Genomic DNA, 23,993 nt, shown 5'->3' on the forward strand with positions numbered 1-23,993 from the left:
ATGGTGGGAGAATTGGGTTCTGATGATGGCAAGTGACCTTTGTTTGTGTTGTTTATTTTCTTACGCTTCCCCCCTCCCCCCTGCCATCTGGTTATCTCTAGTGCTACCTGCTCTTGTTAAATCTGACTGGAGCCTGTCCTTCCTGTGATCCTGGTTGTGTCAGAACTCCTCAGAGTCAAGCTGTCCCTGGGATCCTGGGATCCTGGGCTTGTTAGATACCCTGGGAGTGTAGCTTTCTCTGTGTGTTGTAGAACTGGCTGCAGATCTTGCACCCAAGGTCTGCTCAGAACACTAACCCAGACAGACTGGAAGGAACTTGAATCACTGGGCTGGCGGAGTTCCTGTGTGCCTGGTCCCGTTGATCCCAGTTACTCTCTACCTCTAATTTCTGTAATCAGTTTTATTTAACCAATAGTTTTAAATCAAGGAACAAGATTTGCATAATAAAAGCTTGTAAACCTGAGAATTCACTCATTGGCTTTGACCTTCTCTTCAGGTATAGAATTTAACATTACAATACATAAAACAACAGACCAAAACTCAATCGAAGTGAGGTGGGGGGTAACTGGGAGAAGTGGGAGGGGGGGACTATAATTAGGATATATTGTATGAGAAAAATCCATTTTCAGTAAAACTAAATAAAAGAATATGGGCCCCTTACCAGTGGCCACATTCCTGAAGAAAATATCTCTTCCTCCCCTAGCAGCTATTAACTAACTGCCTGTAGACCTTCAGGAAGATCTTTTAATCTTTTAATCATTTTAATTTTAATCAATTGGAAATCTCTTGGTACTAGGAGGTTAAAACTGGTTCAGAGGTTTCATACTCTTCTTTAATTCTTGTCAAAAATCTACATGCTACTTTAGCTGCTTCATCAACTATGTGGAAGTAGAAATCTTTAATGATTCAAATGTTTTGGACCCCTGAGCTGTATATGCCTCGTTGTTGACTTAGTGTATATAACAGAGTTCCCACAACCTGTATTGAACCTCTACAGGGAATTTTGAGGTTATGATTCTAAGAAATTGAAGAACATTTCTGAATAGTGACTTCAGGAAAATCTCGGGGATAGAGCTAGGTATAAGGGAAAAGTTGCTCAGATTTCTGCCTGCTGTAGTCTTTTTAGATGTGGATTTCGCTATGGTGAAATAACTTTTTCCTATTTTCACTTGCTTTATTTAGGAAAGAAAACTGCCACATGGAGTCATTTGCATATGTTATTCTTTCTTTCCTAGTATCTACATGGGGAGTGTCCAGTAACTTTGGGTTTAATTCTCATAAGAAGAAAGAATTTTTGCTAGGTGACATGGAATTCTAGACCCCAGTCTGCAGCCTTCCAAAACAGAAGCCTACAATATTCACTCAGAATATAACAATGAATGAATGAATGAATGAATGAATGAATGAATGAAAATTTACGAGAGGTTGCTTCTTATGTAGTCTTTATAGTTCAAGTAACACAGCACATAGAATGTTCCCAGTACATGTTATTTCAGTTTCCCAGGAACAGTCTCCAAAGAGGTATTTATTGTCTCAAATAAATAGCATCAATAAATATTTGCTTTCTTTTCTTCCTAGGGTCTCCTAACTGTGAAAGCTTTATCCTTTCCAAGTATAGTGGTTTCATAACAGATAGCAGTCCCCTCTTTGGACTTGACTGTGAAGTGGTAGGTAATGCTTTTGATCTTTTAGAGCTTTTCCCAAACAATAGTGTGAGATGATTTCTTGAGTTCAGTGTACCAGTGAACCCGTGCCTTTCAGTTCTAGCTTTTGGTTTAAGAATCTGATAGTAGGCCCCTTTAAAAAACTTGGCTCTGTATTACAAATGAAAAACTGGCTTTAAGTTTTCAAAGTAATTTTTGTGTTTAGTAAAAATTTTTCATTACCAGAAAAGATTGATTTTTTTGAACACATATTCTATACTGTGACCACCATAAAGACTCTACTTTGATTACCATTGGCTTAGATTTTGCACATTGAAGATTAGAAATAGCATTTCCCTGCTAATTTAGTAACTCTTCCAAAACCAAGTACATCCTTTTCCTGTAGTGCTGGGAAATAGTTCCTTAATCCTTGTTAGTTTGTATTCTCATCCTCTCTGTTAGTAGCTGTCACTTTGAGTCTCCTTAATCCATCTTTACCTCAGTTTATCCCCCTAGGTGATAATTAAGGCTATAAATTTAGAGAGCGATTAGTAAAAGTGGTAGTTCTTACCCATAATGGTGGATAACACATAGTTTATAGATGATAGGTATGTTGTGATTGATACTATTATCTCCATTAAAGAAAACTAAAACAGGATCTCAGGTTGACTTTGAACTTTGATCTTGCCTTAGCTTCCTTGGCCATTCATCTTCCTCAAAATAATAATAATAATAATAATAATAATAATAATTCCAGAGCAATTATGTTGCATTGCTTTCAGTAAACATAGTGTTCAGCAAATACTCCAGCTTCAATTTCTTTCTTACTGGATCCTGTAGTTGCTGGCAGGAATCCATGTGGCTGAGGGTAGGTGGTAGCTGGTACAGTGAATATTTTAAGGGGAAGCAATGACTTTTGTGGTTCAGCAGCCTGAATGTGTTTTGTCTTTTAGTGCCTTACATCCATGGGGAAAGAACTAACACGCATCTCACTGGTTGCTGAAGGAGGCCACTGTCTTATGGATGAACTTGTCAAACCTGATCTCAAGATTCTAGACTACCTTACCAGGTATTCTTTACTTCACCTGACTGGTTCTTCCCATAGCTGTCATTCTAGAACAGAACATGACTTAGCAGGAATTGCCCACAGCTTCTGCTACTTGGGTTTTATCTCTTATTTTCAAATAAATGGATGCTGAAGTTGTACTGTCAATGTATAATACTTTTACTCTTGTTCTTCACTTTTACAGTGATAAGTCAGCAGAATATTATCTGTGTAATCTCAGAATCTTACAGTTGTATTTGTTTCTTAGTAACTGCTACATAGCTGGAGAAGAAGTTTTGTGTTCTGGCAACATCTTGTTTGAGTATCTGCATATAGTTATTTGTCAGTCAAATGATCTTAATGCTTAATCTATCTTGACTTCCCAACTAAACATTTTTTTATGACAGAAATTTGAAGCCCTAAATTTTAGTCTGCACTCTATCCCCCTTGGATGTTAGGGTCTCACTATGTGGCACTTGCTATCTATACCAGGCTGGCCTTTAAAACACAAAGGTCTACCTGCCCCTGCCACCCAAGTGCTGGGGTTAAAGTGTTATACCACCATACCTGGCCAACATAAAACTTCAGAAGTATACAGTGCATGGACAAAGGAAAGGACAGTGAAACATTACCATTTTTGTTGGCTGAAGTTGTACCCAAGCATTCATGTTTACTTAGGCATAGACTGACCTAATGCCAATGATAAAGGCTGTTCTAGTAGCAGACCAGATAATTGAATTGTTTTTCTAGAAAATAGTCATATGCAGCAAAAAGATATGTGAAAGTAGGTTTGTCATATTATTATTAAAAAGATGAAAATATAAATGTCTTTTGAAAAGACAATGTAAAGATCAAGTAGAGTATTAGTTTTTTTAAGCTGCAAAATAGAATACTCTTACCATTTAAAGAGATGGGCTAAAATTCATTTATTGACATATAGATGTAATTACAAAGTAGTACATTTGAAATATATCTATAAATGAATACATACCAAAAATGTGGAAGGAGCTCTGCAGTGGTGGCATACACCTTTAATCCCAGCATTTGAGAGGCAGTAGCAGGTAGATCTTTGTGAGTTCAAGGCCAGCCCAGTTAACAGAGTGAGGTCCAGGACAGCCAAAGCTATACAGAGAAACCCAGTCTTAAAAGAAAAAAAAAGAGTGGATATTTACTAAAATGTAAAAAAAAAATTATAATCTTTGGATTATAAAGCTATAGCTATTATTTTTATTGTTTATTTTTGAGATTATATTTTTAAAATTTATTTATTTTGTGTGTATGAATGTTCTATCTGCATTTACACCTGCATGCCAGAAGACATCAGATCACATTGTAGATTGTTGTGAGCCACCATGTGGTTGCTGGGAATTGAACTCAAGAACCTCTAGAAGAATAGCCAGTGCTCTTAACTGCTGAGCCATCTCTTTAGCACTTGAGGTTATATTTTAATTCTACCATTTCTTCCTTCCCTTTTCTCCTTCCAAACTCTCCTATGTACCTCTCTGCTCTTCTTCAAATTCTTGTTTTCTTTATCAATTGTTATTGCATGCATTTATCTATTTGTATATACATATAAATTCCCAAATATAAGTTACTTGTAAATATGTCTTCAAACCTCTCTGTTTGGCATTAGATAATCAGTTCATAAGCTCTTCCCTGAAGAAGGCCATCTTTTCCACTCCCAGCTTTCCTCAGTTGCCTGTAGTCTTTTGCATAGGGTTAAGGTCTCTGCTCCTCCAACTCCTGCAGTTTTGCATGTTCATTGGTGCTTCTTTGTTAAACTTACATTTGGGCAGTTATGTTGGTGAGACTTTATAGATGTTGCTTCTGACATCACTTAGAGACAGTCTCACATCAAAGTCCCAGATCAGCTCTTAACATTTCCATTCTTTCTTTCACAATGGTCCCAGAACCATAGATATGGGTGTATATTGCAGATGTATCCACTAGGACTGGGTTCATACCTCTGCATTTATTTGATTGATTGTAGTTTTCTATAGTGGTATCTGTCTCTTTCAAAGAGATTTTTCCTTGATTAGGTGTGAAAACTATACTTATCCGTAGGTATAAGAACAAACATTTATAGATTGTCATTAGGGATTATGCTGGTTGTAGGTTAGGAATTAGTGGTTGTAGATTCTACTCTAATAGCCAATGAGATCACTAATACTGATTAGTTAGCTAGGATTGTAGTACCAGGAATTATATCCCTCTTGTTGAGTAGGCCTTAAGTCCAATTAGAGAGCCGTTGATGACCGCCAAGGTATATGGGCCACTACTGCAGCCATAGGGTTATCCTGATATGCTGGTGATGTGGTTCATAAGTATCATAGCTATTGGTTGTCTCTATCTTTGGAAACTTTCATAGTACTTCCTGGTACCATGAAAGCTAGTCCTTGAGGAGAGGGCATTCAGGTCTGTTTCAGCTCAGGGTGTTCCTGGACCCTATTTCTGAAGTGCATATATCTTTAGCTATAGGGGCTTAACTTCTATCTCAGTGGGTAACATAGGGTAATAGCAACAAGCTGCATGTAAGTCTCTTTCTCATGTCTGGCATTAGGGTTTTTATAAGTAGTCTGTGGCTCTTGGAGAGGGCAGGCACCTTCAGCCTAGATGAGAAAAGTTGTCTTTATACTTTAAATTGCATGCATTATAGGTTTCTTTGTTTACGTAAATAGTTAATAGGATGATTCCTTTTCAGCCATCCATATTGTTATTTTACCTACTTCCCACCTTCTGTATTTATCTCCCTCCCCCTCTCTAAGGAGCCTCCACACCTTTTATTACCCTCATCAGATTACTTGAAGCCTGCTATTCTACTCTCTATTGTTCCCTAACCCTGCTATCCTGGCAATGCCCATGTTTTACTTAACTTATTTCTCTGGTTACTATAGGCTATATATTCACATTTGAACATTCGAGCTTCTAATACAAGAGAACAGACCACATTTGTGTTTCTGGGTCTGGATTACCTCATTCATTATCATCTTTTCTAGTTCCATCCACTTACCTGTAGAGTTCATGATTTTATTTTATTGTTTACAGCTGAATATTATTCTGTAGTTGTAAAAGTAATTTTTATTTGCTAGATATAATTGTCATCTGGGAGGCTTACTGCTGAATAACCTCACCCCTTCTAGTTCTTTCTGAACTCTGGCTATCTAGTTCAACTCAGCTTTTCGGCCAAACTCCTCTCTAAGCTGACTGAGTCAAACTGGCGTCTCTAAGCTTCTAACTGAATTGCTCAGCTTGTTCTTAAACTAACTCTGCAGTCTGTTCTGATCTTCTGGCTCATTCTCATTCTCTGGCTCATTCTGTCTTCAACTGCATCCTGTCTCTATAAAATTGTCCCAGTAAAACTGCCTCCTCTCTCTGTTCTGTTCTCTTAAGTTGCCTTTTTACTGTCTGTTCTTGTGAGAGTTGAGCATATCCTCTCTCTGTCTCATTCTCTCAAATCTTTCTCTGATTCGTCACTTTGTCTGCCGCTCAATTAGATGCCGCTTTCAAACATGGCTGCCTCCTTTTATAAACTAACCTTACATAAATTGTTTGGGATTGGGTGTGAACTAAAGACGTGTCTACTACATTCCAGCCGGATCACAAAAACCTAGGTTTTTGAATGTGATCCCTTGCCAGATTAGCCATATTACTGGATTAAAATTCCTTTCTATATAGTATATGTATACCACATTTTCATTATCCATTTGTTAGTAGTAAGGCATTTAAATTGATTCCATTTCCTAGCTATTGTGAATACAGCAGCAGTGAATATGACTGAGCAAATTATCTGTGGAGTTGGATGTCAAGTCCTTTGGGCACACTCCAAGGAATGGTATAGTTGTGTTATGGAGAATTTATTTTTAGCTTTTTGGGAATTTTCCATACTTATTTCAATGGCTGCAGCAGTTTGCAGTCCCGCCAACAGTGAATGAGGGTTCCCTTTCCTCTCATCTCCTCTAGCATTTGTTGTCTGTTGTTAACCTTTACTATTCTGACTGAGGTAAGATGGAATCTCAGTTATTTTGATTTGTAATTCCCTAAATGCAAGGGCAGATGAACATTTTTTGAGTTGTTTCTTTGCCATTATTTTTTCTTCTTCTGAGAACTCTGTATTCAGGTCACAGGCCCCTCCCCCCCTTTTTTTTTTCCAAAATGGGTCATTTGTTTTGTTTTGTTTTGTTTTTTAACTCTTTGGTTTTTTTTGTTCTTTATATATTCTGGATATTAAACCTTGTCAGCTATATAGCTGGCAAAAATTCTGTCTTATTCTATGGGTTTCTTCTTCACCTGTTTGATTGTTTTGGCTCTGCAAAAACTTTTAGGTTTTATGAAGCCCTATTTGTCAATTGTTGGCACACATTTATTTGTCTTGGGCAAATGGGGCCCTATGTAGTAAGTCCTTTCTTATACCTACATCATGTAGAGTGCTGTCCATGTTTTTCCTCTGTTTAATGATTTTTTTTAAACTTCCTCTGCTTATTTAGATCTTCAGGTTTTTTTTTTCTATAAAAGGTGTTATTAAGTATAATTTTTCAAAGATTTTCCTCGGAGAAAAGTTGATATTTTAGTTTGTCTATTTTTCTCTCTTTACTAAAAGTTTTTCAGGAATTACGAAGGAGATTCTTAACCCAGTGACAACAAAACTCAAAGATGTACAGAAGCTGTTAAGAGAACTGCTTCCTCCTGATGCTGTGTTAGTGGGCCATTGCCTAGACTTGGATCTCAGAGTATTAAAAGTGGGTATCTACTTTAAGATTTTATTCTGTAGTACAAAAACATGTTCCATTCAACTGAGATGTAAAGACTTGAACTCTTTACTCCCGTCTATGTTCCCTATTTATTCTGTTAGCATAAGATACAATTCATTCATTCTCTTTCCTCCTCAGATGATACATCCATATGTTATTGATACCTCATTGCTTTATATTGGAAAACAAGGCAGAAGATTTAAGCTAGCATTCTTAGCCAAAGTTATTTTGGGGTAGGTTTATGTATGTTATAATGTTGTCCTGATAGATTGTACATATATTATCTAATTGAATCTTTGTTGTCTCTCTTAATTTATAAACATTATTCCCTCCAGTTCTTACAAAATGAAGATATTAACGGAATATAGTTGGACCTCACAATGTAAGCATGTAATCCCAGCTATTTTGAAGGCTAGATCAAAAGATTCCCAAGTTCAAGAATTTCCAGGTCTATAGAGTGAGTTCAAGATCAAGTCAAGCAAACATATAGTGAGGCCCTGTCTAAAAATTAAAGTTTAAAAAAAATGGTATTTATGTGGCAATATGACTAAATGGATAAAGGCATTGCTGTCAAGCCTTATGGTTTGCATTCTCTTCATGGGAGAACTGACTCCCATAAGTTGTCTTCTTCCTATACCCCAATCAAACACACATTGTACACGCCTACACATATAAACAAACAAATATAATTAATTTTTAAAAATGTATTTATATTTTATGTACATTGCAGTTTTGTCTGCATGTATAGCTGTGTGAGAACATTGGGTCTCTTGGAATTGGAGTTACAGATAATTGTGAGCTGCCATGTTGGTGCTGGTAATTGATCCTGGATCATCTGGGAGAGCAGTCAGTGCTCTTACCCATTGAACCATCTTTCTAGCTCCTTAAAAACATTTTAAAGAGCCAGGCGGTGGTGGCACACGCCTTTAATCCTAGCACTTGGGAGGCAGAGGCAGGCAGATTTCTGAGTTCAAGGCAAGCCTGGTCTACAGAGTGAGCTCCAGGACAGCCAGGGCTATACAGAGAAATCCTGTCTTGAAAAACCAAAAAAAAAAAAAAAAGCAAAGCAAAAAAAACAAAAAAACAAAAACAAAAAACAATTTGGGGCTGGTGAGATGGTTCAGTGGGTAAGAACACCGATTGCTCTTCCGAAGGTCATGAGTTCAAATCCCAGCAACCACATGGTGGCTCACAACCACCTGTAATGTGATCTGATGCCCTCTTCTGGTGTGTCTAAGGACAGCTACAGTGTACTTATAATAAATACATAATAAATAAATCTTTTTAAAAAAAAACATTTTAAAGGAGGTTAGAGGATAGAACATTTGCCTGTCATGTGTAAGGTTCAGTCCCCAGTATTGTTGAGTTTGAAAATATAATGTAATTATTGAGTATATCTTATTGTTTTGAAGCATATAGTGCATGTTCATTACAAGATGGTTCAAATTGAAAAGAAGAAAAATCCTAGAGGACTGGTTAAATTACAATTATTTGTGTTATTGTTCAAAGGACAGAGAGAGATCTGTATATGCTAATGTGGAAAGCCCTAAGATATTACTTAGAATAAAATAGAGTTGCTGAGTAGGATACTTATAGATATTGATATTGACATATATTGATATAATAAATTAGATTTAGTAGATATATTATCAAAAATATATCAATATTTAAGGTTTTTCATAAATAACTAAAGAGATATTTAAATATATAGATACTTGCATATGAAGTAATAAACTTCTGGAAGGAGACTTTAACTGTTGATACATCTTAGAATGGCTGGGGAGTAGGCTAGAGACTTCGTTGGCTAGTCTTTGATTCATGTAGTCCACTTATTGTGATAAAGCTATTCCTGGTTGTTCTAGATGTCCAGTACCTCTGTTTAGGACTAGCAACTAAAAAGGATTGTTATGATGTAAATCTGATTGTTATAATGGTGAAACTTTACATATTGTGTTTAAAAGAAATAACCATTTGAAAATGTTCCCAGATACATAGATTTTATCTTCACTTTCTAGGAAGGATATTCAGTGTCCTGACAAGCTTGGCCATGATGGCCTAGAAGATGCTAGGACAGCTCTTGAGCTGGTTCAGTATTTTCTTAAGTATGGGCCAAAGAAGGTTAGTATCTTTGACCAGTACCTTTGGCTTGCTTAATATTACAAAACTGATAGATCATTATTTCTGCTGTTACATTTCTTTACAGAATTAGTAATGTGATTAAGGTTAGTGTCTTAGTTAAGGTTTTACTGCATGAACAGACACCATGACTAAGACAACTCTTATAAGGACAACATTTAATTGTGGCTGGCTTACAGATTCAGAGGTTCAGTCCGTTATCATCAATTTGGGAGCATGGCAGCGTGCAGATAAGCATGGTACAGGAAGAGCTGAGAGTTCTGCCTGTTCATCTGAAGGCCACTAGGACTGACTTCCAGGCAGCTAGAATGAGGGTCTTAAAGCCCATGCCCACAGTGACACACTTCCTCTAACAGGGCCACACCTTCATATAGCACCACTCCTTGGGCCAAGCAAGTTCATACTACCATAGTTAGAATTAAGACCCATATCACTAACATAATATGCTAAGTATATAAAGTCTCTGAAGTTGGGCGTATCTCTTTTTAAAAGTATGCTATACAGTATCTAGTTACATAAACTGGCAGTTTCTCTGAACAACTTGTTTCTAAATCTTTAAAATGAAAATATGTAGTTTGCTGGATTAGTATTGAAGCAGATAACTATATATATAGCTCTTAACACAGTGCATTGAATATACTGAGCACCATGTTGGTGATGGTGATCACTGAACTGATGATACTGTATATGATAATTATTGTGCTCTCTTAGAATAGAATAGGCACACATTCCATTGTTTGAGCAGCAGTTCAGTGGATAAAGATTTGAAAAGGACAGTTTCTGAAAGACTGTAAAATTATTTTTCTTGGTGGTGGTGACTTCTTGAGGCACTGTTTGTAGGGATAACCATGTAAAGGTTGTCTTTGTATTGGCAATGACTTGAGTACAGGTTGTACTTTGGTATTATTTTTATGAGAGAGCTGATCAGCCAATTAGCTGGGCAGAAGAGGATAGCCAGGAGTCCCAGGTAGAGAGAGAGGTATGAGAACCATGAAGAAGGAAAGAAGAGGTGGCCATGAGGCAGAAGGTCCAGGAGGAGTTATGAGGAGTAGGTCATCAAAGGATTTGCCATGAAGACACACATGGGACAGAGCAAGCCAGGACAAGGTTCAAATTGTAAGTTAAATGGGACCTGTTGCTGTGAGGTAAATAGCTTAGAGGGTTAGAGTAGCTCAGAACCTGTCCAGCTCGGGCTTACAGCTTATCGATAAAAAATACCAGATCTCTGTGTCCGTTATTCTAGAAGGAGCTAAAGAAGGCGTAGAAACAGTCTGCAGTTACATAGTAACAAAAAGGATGTAGCAACCTCCCCCTCACCCAAATTACCATTACAAGTGTCTTACTGTATATCCTGGCTGGACTGTTATCTTAGTATGTAAATATAGCCCAGACTGGCTTCAAATTTGTAGTGATCCTACATTTTCCTTCCAAGTACTATGATTAAAGGACCTGTAGGAACAATAATGTGGGGGACATAATTTTGATTAAAGGTAAACTGAAAAGAAAGAGGTAAAGATAGGTAATCTGATAACAGTTCAACCTCATCGCTCTAGAGACTGAGCCAGATAGACCCTTTCTTTAGAAGCAAATGAAAAGGTAAAGAAAGAATAAAGAAGAGAAATAAGCAATATAAATGGAAACTAAGCAGGATCCAGTTGTCATGCCAAATTGACAGTGAGTATTAAATAAGCGTGGAATGAACATTAGGGAGAGTTGGGTGGAGCTATGGAATGTGAAAACTCTGAAGGCTGGAGTTCAATTTTCACATTTCTTGGCTGTCAGAAGCCCATGCCACCTCTGGTAGTTCCTCTGTAATAAAAAGTCCTGCTCTCCACTCTGGGTCTGTCCTTGGATGATTGAATTACAGACACTGGTCCTGTCTGTAAGTACTACTTCATAGGTAAGAGTCACAAATGCTAGTAACACCTCTATGTGTTCCTCCAACTTTGGGGTTGTGAATGATGGTCACACCCCTATATAATTCTACCACTGTCCATTGGGCTGCTTGGAGTGTTAGTTGTTTATGAGGATACTGCACAAGGTTCTGTCACAGAACTCCTCTGATCAGTATATTCCTACTGTTCTGTCCAAGGTGGGGTAATTGAGAGTCTCTCAGCTTCAGACTCACTGCACAACTGCTGTTCTCTCCATAGTCTGTGCAGCTTGGAGTCCGTTTTTCTGATCCAGATGCTGCTCCTTGTTCCAGGCTCTGCCCTTTGCTCTTCCTAATGTCTTGATGGGCAATGGCAGTGGTAGGGGAATGACGAGTGTGGTGGAGTTCTTGAGTTTTGGGCCCCTTACCCCTCTAGCGCTGTCTAAGGGTTGCTGAGGCACTGACCAATGCTGGTAGGTTCATGAAAACTGAGTTTGGTCTTTTCCAGCTATGTCCTGTTGTCCAGTATTCTGATCACTTTCTTCTACAGGTAATTGAAATTAGAATAAGTTCTTCCTAGAGCCAGTTATCCACGACCTGCCTACTGGTTATGGTGAGACTGCCTCTGCCTCCTAAATGTGCCAGCTTCTGTTGGAGCACCTGAGTGAACCACACCTCCTTCATTCTTTAAGAATGGTTGTGATTTTTTTTAGCAGATGTTACTAGTACACATGTACTAATAAATCACAGAGCAACTCAGCAGTGGCTCCTCTGGGAATGGTAGGGCACAGGGAGACTTTAAATAGTTTGGTGGTTTGGTGAGTCTTGTCATTTAGATTTATTTTATGTGTGTGAATGTTTTTGCCTCCATGGATATCCATGTACCATGTGGATGCCTGGTGACTATGTTGGCTAGAAGAGGGCATGAGATCCCCTGGAATTGGAGCTAGAGATGGTTATGAGCTACCATGTGGATACTAGGAACTGAACCTAGGTTCTACATAAGAGCAATAAGTGCTCTTAACCACTGAGTCATCTGTTGAATCTCCAAATAGGTTATTTTTAGAAAATTATATCTCACTTTCCAAGTAGACCTCCCTCTTTATGAATAAATATCAGACTTTTAGCAGTTTTGTATTAATGTACTGACTTTTTTTATGTTGTTCTAAAAGTCATTGTTTTTCATTTCTAAAAAGTTACATGTTTTCAGAGAAATACATTTTTAGGGACTGAGTAAGGAATGATGATGAGCCAAAATTGCCTTCACTTTTCACTCAGCCTTTCTTGGCTCTTTAAACTGTTAGTAGTTGGTGACAGATTGCTGTTCTTGGCTAAGCAGCCATAAACCATCTGATACTATTGAAGCCAGCTTGTACTTAAGGCAATGGCATAGCCACAGTTCTAAAGAAGCAGAGAATATCACTTAAGTGGATTTTATTCTCACCTCAAATGCTGTGCAAAAACTTAAAATGATTCTTAATGCTTTATTTTCTTATAGATTGCAGAGTTCAATCTGGAGGCACTAGAAGCTAATCAAGAGCAAGGAAACAAGGAAGGAGCTACACATATGAGGTGGTATTTCCCATTTAAAACAAGAGCAAAGGAAAATGAAGGATGTACTTTCTAGTTTTCTGAATATGATCAATGTCTAAAATGATATTTTTCATTAAAAAAACACAGAAATATTTGAACTAAGTATTATTAGAAGAGATTATAGAGCTTTTAATCCCAGCAGAGGGAGGCAGAGGCACTGTGAGTTCAAGGGCAGCCTGATTTATATAGTCAGTTCTAGGACAGCCAGAGCTATGCTGAGAAGCACTGTCTTAGGGGTGGGAGGAGCAAATGAAGACAATGTTAGATTTGTTGATATTTTTAAGTTAGAAGACTTAGCCTGTAACCTTTGATGCATTGCCCAGATTGGAGAAATACATACATGTTCAGAAAGGGTTTGATTTCAAAGCATAATGAATGTGTCAGATTCTTAGACTGTTGCTTAAATCTTGATAGAAAGCTTTAGGTATATTCCTAAGAGGAGGGGAAATTAGGATAACATCTTTTAATTAGACTTTCTGTGGTGATAAAAATATGCTAGATAGTGTAACCACTAATCACATGTGACTAATGCAGTTGATTAACTGAGTTTTGAACTTAAATTTGTATAGCTAAATATTGCTAGTGACTATAATATTGGACAGAAGTATAGGCTCAAAAGTTAACTATCAAGTCATAATCAAAAAAATGACTATTCTTATTTTAATCTCCTTTACTTCTTTACAGTGTTTTAAAATGTCTGGACTCAATGGGTCAGAAACTCCTTTTCTTGACCCAGGATGTAGATGAGCTTTCTTCTTATAGAAACTGTCAAACTATTAAGTGTTCTTCAAATAAAGAGGTGAATGGCCTATTTTACCTTTGTAGTATGTATTCACAACAGAGGAGGATACAGCACTTTATACAATCCATGGAAGTGCCAAGAATTTTGCACCAGTAACCCTGGCTAAAATGAACAAGTCTGACTTAAGTTTCAAATCTTTCATGGAGCACTGTTAAGTCAGTTACCTCATAGGAGCAGACCTGCCAGCTGTCAACATCTGCTTCAGAGACCAGCAGGCTAGGCCTTGTGCACCACTTACACTTGTGTTTCTAGGATATGGAGATGTTTGTTTTGGAACGTGGCTGTGTCTTTTTATATTTTATCTATTGTTGTTCTGTATGCAATATGGGCATAAGCATTCATTTGTCTTCTCTACTTACCCAGCCCTGGGATTAGAAGTATGCTGACATTTCTGGCTTTTATGTGAGGCCAAACCAGGTCCTTGTGGTTGCTCAGCAAGATGTGACACTCCCTAAAATGTTACTTTACTTTTTTTGATCATTTGTTGTGTATAATACCTTTCTTTTCCTTCTATTTTGGGGAGGGGTGGGTGGTATGTATGTTGGTATTTTACCTGTGCATGACTGTGCACCTCTGCTTGGTACTTATGAAGTCCAGAAGAAGGTGTCAGATCTTGAGAGACTGGAGTCACAAACAGTTTTGGACAGCAGCAATGGGTGCTGGGAATTGAACCTAGGGCCTCTGGAGGAACAGCTTGTGGTGTTAACAACTAAGCCGCCATTTTATCCTCATAATTGTTTTTGTTAATTTAAAGCTTTGAGAATTTCATCTCTGAATACTGTATTTCAATCCATCCTTCTACTTACTCCAATTCCCACACCAACTTAATAACCTCTTTATTTAATATTATATGTGTGTGTATATTTAAGTGTATACATGTGTGTATGTGTGTGTATCTCTCTTCTACTTAGTGTTGCTGATGCGTATTTAGGGCTTGACTAGTTAGGATTGGAACCTATCAGGGAGCTCATCCCTGGAGAAGACTGACTCTGCTTCTCTCAGATTTCCCCCATCCAGGTTGGCGTGTCAACTGGTGTTAGTATGCAGTACTGTTTAGGCAACCTTATTGTGGGGAATAAACAGGTATAGCTTTTGGATCGTGTTTAGAAGACACTGCCTTATAGTGGGCATCCTGGTCTTTGACTCTTGGAATTTTTCTGCAGCGTTCCCTGAGCCTTGGATATAAGGCTGTGATATAGATGTATGAACTGGGGCTGAGACCCCACAGGCAGTTGTTCTCTGCATTCTGACCAGTTGTGGATTTCTGTAATAGTTTTCACCTACTACAGAAAGAAGCTTCATTATGAGGGGTGAAACCTGCACTTCTCTGTGCTAGGAGAGTAAGTATTTAGTATGCATGTAGAGATTATACTGGTTTAGGAAAGTGGCAGTAGTAGGTTCTTCTCTTGGATTTGACCTCACTAGCCATGGACATTTGGCTAGGTGTATAGTGCCAAGTGTGAATTCTCTCCCATTGAATAGGCTTCAAGTCCAGTAAAACATCTTTAATCCTAAGATTAAAACACCACTATTAGACCAATAGAAATAGCCTACCATCCGTAAAGCCTAGAAACCATGATAGTAGTGAACCCAGAAAATGATAATTCTAAGTTGTGTATTTTAGTGGTTATGTTTGGATTTATAGTATATTGGCATTGATAGTTATATATTACAATTTGCCTTTATATTATAGCACCTTTTGATTTATGTATAAGAATTCTACACCACATACTTGCATTCCTTTCCTTCTGTTCTTATTGCTATGGTTGTCATCATAGCTCACTCCTGTATATATTATAGAACCTACTCTATATTGTTACTATTTTTGCTTTGGTTGTGGATTATTTAAAAAGATTTGAGGGGCTAGAACAATGGTCAGGGTATCAACAGATTGCCTGCCTTTACAGAGGACCCTGGCTCAGTTCCTAGCACCAACATGGCAGCTCATAACCACCTGTAACTCCAGTGCTAGGGGATCTGATGCTCTCTTCTGGCCTCCACCAGCACCAGGAACATAATGTGGCACACATACTTATATGCAGACAAGCACTCATACACATAAAAAATAAAATAAAAATAAATTTTAGTAAAAAGATACAATAGGTATATTTACCATATGTTTATCACATCTAATAGTATTTATTCCATCATATAAATTCAGTTTTTAATCTGGACAGTACAGAGTCTGTAGATACTAAATTCTTAACAGCTTTTATGTATGTAACAGTCATTTTTTAAAACTTTGATGTTTGGAATATATTTTGGGTGACATTTGTTTTCTTTGTAGTACTTTAAAGATCTTGCTACATGTCTTTAAGCTTCCATTAGATTTTTTACTTTACTGTCCTAGTTTACTTTCTGTTGTTATGATGAATAACCATGACCCAAAACAACTTAGGGAGCAAAAGATTTATTTGACACTATGCCTCGACATTACAGTCTATCATTGAGGTAATCAGGGAACTTGGAGGTAGGAACTAAAGCAAAGTCCATGGAGGAGCACTGCTTACTGGTTTGCTTCTTATGGCTTCCTTCTTTATACTACCTAGGACCACTGCTAAAGAATGGCAATGTTTGGTGGGAGTCGGGGGTGGGGAGGGGATAGACTCTCCAACAACAGTCACCAATCAAGAAAGTGCTCCACAGATCTGCCCACAGATCAGTTTTACAGATGTAATTCCTCAACTGTAAATGTAATTCTGGGCTTTTATCTACTTCTCCCTTATTCCCAAATAAATGACATGGAGACCTTATATTTATTAACAAGCTGCAAGCATTATAGCTGGACAGATACTCATCTATTTTAACCTGACCATGCTGGTCTGGACTACCTCCCAGCCTGTTCCCAGCAACATGCCCCATTACATGAGTCTAGCTTGGGCTTGCTCAGTTCCATATGTGTCCTAATGGCTGTTCCCTTGGTGACCTGCTTATAACGAATCTTCATGATCCTTCTCCCTCCCCATCCCCACCCCCATCCCCCATTTGGGACCCCATGGGATCAGAAGTCTTTCTCAGCTATTGACTGATCAGCACTTAATTAATCAATCAGAGATGATGGAAAAACTTTAAATGTCATTGAGACAGGAGATTCTCCAGTATTCTGGACTGCAATCAGATCTCTGGCACAGAAATCAGCAATGGAGATGCACAGTGCACAAAACCACCCCCTAATACTCAACCGAGGCCTCCTCTTTCTAGATGACTCCAGCTTGACAGAAACAAAGCAAACAAAGATAAACAACCAATACGCTGAGTTTATCATATTTATAAAATTAGAAAAAAGTTACTATTTCAGTTTTATCTTTCATTACTCTACTTTTGTTTGGGGACTCCCGCTGTCATTACATTAGGATGCTGAGAGTCCCACAGATCACTGCTATTCATTTTCTCCCAGGTTTTTCCCTCTCTATTTTATTATAGATAATTTTTTGTTGTTAATGTCTTCAGGCTCTATCATAATCACATCCAGTTAGTAATCACATCCATTAAACTTTTACTTCAAACATTATAACTTTAATCTTAAAAGTTAAGTAGGCTTCCTTATATCTTCCATGCCTCTAGTAATAGATTAAGGCTTTTTTTCTCCTTTCTTCTGGAATATAGTTATAATAACTGTTTTAACATTTTTACATATTTGATTATCTGTGTCATTTTTATATTAGCTTTTAAGCTATTTCTATTCTTGTGGATTGTGTTTTATGCTTCTTTGCACGCCTGGTAGGTTTTGTTTGTCTTTCATGGTAGATACAGTGAATTTATTTGATGGGTATTAGTTTTGTGTCCTTGTAAGTATTTGTGAGCTTTGCTTTAATGTGGTAGTCTTATGGAAACAATGTATCTTTAGGCTTTTAAATTTAATATTTTTAGATAGAACCATAACAGTTTTCACACTACTTCTGATATAAAATCAAACTTAGTACTTGATGGTACAAGGATCATGAGATTTTGTGCTCTAGTTTGGGAACTTTAAACTATTCTTCACTCTGTGCGAGTTTTTTGAGATGTTCCTAGCAGTCCTTTAGGATGGTTTGGTTTTTTCCTGAACCTTACATAGTTTACTTACATAGGTGCACTATTACATGAATATTTGAGTATTAAATCTCTTTGCATGTCTCTGAAGTTCTGTGTATAGCTCTTCACTCAGTGACACTCTAGCCAGCAGATTTCCTCATTTCTCTGTGGCCTGGAAATATTCTCTAGGCAGCATGCTAGAGAGATTACAGGATTCATTGTGATTGTTTCCCATTATTTCCTTCTTTTTCTAATGTCCTAAGAATTACTTTTTCACCCCTCTTTTCTGATCACCTTCTTACCTGGCATAGACTTTAAGGACTTTGTGGGCATATGTATTTATATGGTTACAGGTACATGAATGGGTTTGTGTACATGCATGTTGAGGTCAGAGAACTTCAGGTATTATCCTTTATGTGCTTTCTACCTTTTGTTTGAGATAGTCTCTCTCATTAGCTAAAAAACTTTGCCAGTTAGGCTAGACTAGTTTAGTTATCTGGTGAGTTTCCAAGTGTCTGCCCGCCTGTGTCTCCCATCTCACCACAATTGGGGATTGCAGGCACATGGCAGTGTTGCTGCTGCTTTATGTGGGTTCTTGATAATGAGCTTGGGTTTTGACACAAGGAAAGTGATTTACCAAACTGAGACATCACCCAACCTTCATTATTTTTTAATAGACTTCAATTTTTAGGTAAGTTTTAGTTATGGGAAAATTGCCTGCAAAATATATATTCCATTTATCCTCTGCCTCTATACATGTACAACCTCTGCCACAGTCAACAGTCTGCACTAGACTGGCCATCAGTGAATCCACACTACACATCCTAATCACCCCAAAATCCATTATTTATAGTAGGACTCATTCTTGATGATATATGTGCTATAGATTTTCACCAATGTTTGATGACATATATGTACCACTATAATATAGAGTAGTTTCATTTCACTATACTAAAAATTTTATGATAAATATGCTCTGCTAATTCATTCTTTTCCCAAGAAACCACTGATATTTTCATTGGCTCAGTAGTTTTACCTTTTCCACAATATCCCATAGTTGGAATGTGTTTGTGTGTACATATATATATATATATATATATATATATATATATATATATATATATATATATATGGAAGCCTCTCAGATAGGTTTATTTTACTTAGTAATGTTTATATTTTCTCCAAATCTTTTCAGTGCTTTTTAATGATTTCTGTTTTTAATGTCTGAAATATTATATTGTTCGTTCTGCAATTTTCATATCCATGAGTTAACCAACCATGAGTCAGAAATAATAAGTGTACATGTGAAGATTTTTTTCTTTCTTATATTCCTTAGCAGTTCGGTAGAACAACTATTTATCTAGCATTTGTATTCTCTTAAATAATATAAAGTAATCTAGAGATGGTGATTCAAAGTATACAGCAGAGTGTATACAGATCAAGTGTAAATATTATATCATTTTATATTAAGTAGTACAAGTAATCTTAAAGATGATGGCTCAAAAGGTATACAAGAAAGTTTATTCATATCAAATCCAAATGCTCTGCTATTTTATATTAGAGTCCTGCAACATAACATGGTCGTATAATCTCAACATTCAGAAGACAGACATTTAGAAGGCAGAGGCAAGAGTTCAGGGTATTCATAGACCTACATTTTTCCAGATTCAGTTTATGAAATTACATTTTCTCTGTTTACTTAGGCTGTCTCCTTGTCTCTTTGTATGCTATGTGAATTTGTTATTAAGACAGACAGTTGAAAAAGTAACCAGTTCTAGTCTGAGGAGATGATTTAACAGGGAAAGCATTTATCACACAAATTAAGCATCAGCATTCAGATTCCCTTGTATTATAATTGTTCTGTTACCATGATAAAACACTGACCAAAATTCAGCTTGTGGGTTATAGTGTATCATTGAGGGATGCAGGTCAGGAACTTGAAGTTGAAACCCTGGAGGAATGCTTCTTGGTGGTACTCTCCAGCTCATGTTTAGCTATGCATCTTAGACTACCAGTCCAAGGAATGGTGTCACCCACAGTATGCTGGGCCCTTGTACACAAATTAACAGAACAATTCCCCAGACATGCCCACGGGACAATCTACTCTAGGTCGTTCCTCAGTGGAGATGACTGTAGGCTATGTCAAGTTGAAAATTAAAGATAACAGGAACACCATGTAAAAAGCCAGGCATAGTGGGGTCTGCAGAGAGACAGAGATAGATAAAGATGCCTGGAGCATGCTGGCTTGCCAGACTAGCTGAATCTGAGAACCCAGGTTCAACAAAATACCCTGTCTCCAAATGACTGAGGGAGATATTTTAATTGCAACCTCAGACCTCCACATCCGCATGCACACATATATACCAAAGCAAGCAAAAATGTCTATACACACACAAATGTAAGAGAGAGGGAGGGAGGGAGGTAACCAGTTTTGGTTTTATGGTCTGCTTTATGCAGCATCTCCTATACTTCAAGATTTCATCTCTTGCACTTCAAGATTTGTGTTTTCTGGAAGTCTAACTGCATTTTTAAATTATCTCGAATTCTCTTGGCAGTTTGATGCAGCTCATAATTCTTATATGTCATGGCATCTTCCTTTGAGCTACATCTCCAATTTTTTAAAGATTTCTAAACAAGTCCTCTAGTCCTGTCAGGTCTCCAAATCCAATAAGAAGAGACCAGTTTCTCAGGCAAACCCTGGGTTCTCCAGAATATGGGGCACAGAGTCCACTTTGTTTACATTCTAAGAGAGAATCTCTGGAGTGGAAAGTTGCCTTCCCATTAAGCCCCTATTGGTTCAGAGAAACAGAGTAGGGGAGGGAGAGAGAGATGGGAACATAAAATACTGCAGTGTCATTCACTAGCATACCTTAGCCCCCAAATGCTGAAGTTAGAGGCATATACCCCATCACTCTGTTTATAGTACTGGAGTTTAGAGGGGCTTGTTTGTTTGAGACTAACTTTATGGTGTTAGGGAGAAAAGATGAATTTATAATAATATTAGGAAAGTGTATGTCCTCTGCCTCTGCAAGAGATTTAACTTTTTATTTTCATCTCTGCTGCATCCACAAAGGGCAGCACCCTTTTCTCTATACACTTCATGCTGCTTCTGGCTGCCAGGCTTGTAGGCAGCTGTGGCATTATTTGCATTTATTAGGACTTTTTCCTTCTAGGGGTGCTTTTGTTTATACTTCACCTAATTCTTTCAGGTCATTGATTTTCTTCCTCCCTATATACCCCTGCCACCAATGACTCTTAAGCATCCTTTCTTCTTTTCTTTATTCATTGACTTGCAGCAATGTGTAATGATGGGACCCTCTGGAATTTATATTCTTACTTAGAAGTAAGCAGTAAGTAATATGAAGGTTGTGTAGTAATCACTTTCCATAATATTTAAAGTATGGGTTATATGTGTTATGTATTATCTATATGGCTTTTATGTGATAGTAGAGAGTTGAACCCATCATCTTGTGTATGATAAGAACTGATCCACTAAGCTATATCCACAGCTCTTTTAGTTTTGATACAGAGTCCCAGTAAGTTCCCCAGCCCAACTGTGAACTCAGTCTATACTGTGGTCTTGAACTTGATAACCTCAGCCTCTATGTGGTTAGGGCTATAAGCCTGGACCTCCAGGCCTGATGCAAGCAAGTACTTATATTCTTAGAAGGGGTGCATTGTTTCTGAGGTTCTACAACACCAGGTTGACCTGTGAAGTGAATGTAACAAGTTCCCTTCCATCTACCTGCTTCAGAAATTCGTTTCATATGTTGTTCTTGGACAGAGAGCATAGTATAGAAAACTGGCAAGGACAGATACTATTCGGGGTCTTAGCCAAAGGCCAAGAAGCAGTGATTTAATGGCTTTTCTAAGAGACTGTGCTGTTGCCATTTTTCTCTAGACTTAGAAGCCAGCTATGTATTACTTTGGGGTATGAGTAAAAGGCAACTTTATATTACTGTGGTTCTTTGAGGGAGTTGAGTACTGGGTTTCTAACTCTTCTCATCTGTGCTGTCTGTTCTCTTCAGGTGCTTGAGCAAGCTAGAGTGGAAGTCCCTTTGTTCCCTTTCAACATTGTGGAGTTCTCTTTTCAACCCTTTCCACCCCTCTTTGCTGAGGAGATGAAAAACAGTGTAAGTAGATGGATTCTGCTGAAGTGTTTGATAACTTGCAACCTATCTTCATTAAAAATAGTAATGCATACTTGATTAAATTTACATCTTTCTCCAAATTATTTCAATAAACATCAACATTTGAAAATTGTTTTGAGACTGGAGAGATGGCTCAGAGGTTAAGAGCACTGAGTGCTCTTCCAATGGTTCTGAGTTCAATTCCCAGCAACCACATGGTGGCTCACAACCATCCATAATGAGATCTGATGCCCTCTACTGGTGTGTCTGAAGACAGCTACAGTGTACTTACATATAATAATAAATATATCTTAATATATATATATATCTTAAAAAGAAAATTATGTTTTATAAAATAGGAATCAAACTGATTACATTGTTCTGCAACTTTGTGTATTTAGTGTATGTGTATAGGTGTACAGGTATGTGGATGGGTGAGTACATATGCCCCTATATGCATAGGCAGAGGCAAGGTCAGAGGCCATTATTAAATGGCCTTCTTTTATCTCTTTTAGCTTATTTTTTGAGACAGAGTGTCTCGTTGAATCTAGAGGTCACTTATTTGGTCATCCTGTTTCTACCTGCAGCACTAGGCTTAAAGGCATGTGCCATTTGCACTCAGGTTTTCATGTGGTGCTTGCGACCTGAGCTCAAGTCATCAAGCAGGCACTTTATCCATTGAGCTGTTTTCCCAGCCCATTGTTAACAACTTTATATTTTATTTAATTTAAAATGCATCCTCTGTATTATTACTTAGTTTATTTTTCTTATTTTTGAGGTATGTAAGGTATTCTACTGTGTGGTATACCTATTATTGAGAACATTTGTATTTTTAATTTTTTTCTTTTATAAATTATGTTGCATCCCTGAATATAAACTATTTTCTTTCTTTCTTTTTTTTTTTTTTTTTTTTTTTTTTTTTTTTTTTTTTGAGATAGGGTCTTTATGTAGTCCTGGATGTCATGAATTGAGATTCTCTGTCTCTCTCTCTGTCTCTGTCTGTCTGTCTATCTGTCTCTCTCTCTCCAAGGCTAGCCTCATACTCAAGAGATCCTCCTCCTTTTGCCTCTCATCTATGCCTACATCTATGGTTTATTGATTTTATTTTTTAATGTGTGAATGTTTTCTCTGCAAGTATGTATGTGTTCCACATTTGTGCTTGGTGCCCTTGGAGGTCAGAAGGGGGCAACAGGTTCCCTGGAACTGGAGTTATAAATGGTTATAAACCATGTGAGTGCTGGGTACCAAACCTAGCTCTTCTGCAAGAACAACAAGTGCTCTTAACCACTAAGCTATATTTCCAGACTTTTAATAACTCTGGACTTCAGACATTTGAAAAGGTAAGATATGCTTTGCCTTTTGGTTTCAGTTCCTTTTCACATCTACCTCATTGTTCTGTTATTTACCCTACAGATGAAGACCAAGTGGACACAGATGTCAACTGTCTATGCTGGGCCATTTAGCGAAGATTGTAATGTCGGGGCTCTGAAGAAGGTGTTTAGTAGCTTGGGCCCAGTACAGTCAATAACTCTTGTTCTTGAAACTTACAGAGTAAGATGAGAAAATTTCGGTTTTTGACTTAGAAATATCAGGTGATTGTGGGGGCTGTGCAGCTAATAGTGCAGTGAGCTTGAGAGTTCCCAGCTCTGTGTGACTCATAAATAATCAGGTTTGCCAGAGCTTGTGTATTTATAATTTTTATTTATTTTTTGCTTAAAGAGAAATCTGCCATGTAGGCCAGACAAAAATATGTCTACTGGAGCCGGACATGGTAGCACATGCCCTTAATCTCAGAACTCCAGGGGGCAAAACAACAAAATCCCTACTATTTGAATGTAGCCTTTGTGCCTTCTGATTGTGACGTCACTACATTCCTACAACCACTTTTTATTTTGGACAGAGGAGCTCATTGCATAGCCTATGTTGGTATAAGATACGCAATCCTCCTGATTCTTCCTTCTGGGTCGCTGGGATTATAGGTATATGCCACCACACACTAAGCCCAGCTT

General features: G+C 37.6%; 1 protein-coding gene and 1 non-coding gene across 8 annotated transcripts in view; one reads left to right on the forward strand and one right to left on the reverse strand.

Annotated features, from left to right (window-relative positions):
• The window catches only part of Rexo5 (RNA exonuclease 5), a 59,417-nt gene that overhangs the window by 22,845 nt on the left and 12,579 nt on the right, over nucleotides 1-23,993 (forward strand). For 6 of the 7 annotated variants that reach the window (XM_031388072.1, XM_031388076.1, XM_031388075.1 and 3 more), the window contains 9 exons: nucleotides 1,579-1,667; nucleotides 2,597-2,712; nucleotides 7,286-7,424; nucleotides 7,575-7,669; nucleotides 9,452-9,554; nucleotides 12,944-13,017; nucleotides 13,723-13,837; nucleotides 21,883-21,987; nucleotides 23,398-23,535. In XM_031388072.1, the coding sequence (XP_031243932.1) occupies nucleotides 1,579-1,667; nucleotides 2,597-2,712; nucleotides 7,286-7,424; nucleotides 7,575-7,669; nucleotides 9,452-9,554; nucleotides 12,944-13,017; nucleotides 13,723-13,837; nucleotides 21,883-21,987; nucleotides 23,398-23,535 (974 nt within the window). The remainder of the gene's footprint in view (nucleotides 1-1,578; nucleotides 1,668-2,596; nucleotides 2,713-7,285; nucleotides 7,425-7,574; nucleotides 7,670-9,451; nucleotides 9,555-12,943; nucleotides 13,018-13,722; nucleotides 13,838-21,882; nucleotides 21,988-23,397; nucleotides 23,536-23,993) is intronic. The other variant, XM_031388073.1, reaches the window with a different exon arrangement.
• Nucleotides 21,522-21,707, reverse strand: LOC116104147. The gene has a single exon (XR_004123702.1). It is a non-coding gene; the product is annotated as a U2 spliceosomal RNA (small nuclear RNA).

The sequence above is a fragment of the Mastomys coucha genome, unplaced genomic scaffold (assembly GCF_008632895.1).
Source record: "Mastomys coucha isolate ucsf_1 unplaced genomic scaffold, UCSF_Mcou_1 pScaffold21, whole genome shotgun sequence".
In the NCBI taxonomy this organism is placed as follows: Eukaryota; Metazoa; Chordata; class Mammalia; order Rodentia; family Muridae; genus Mastomys; species Mastomys coucha.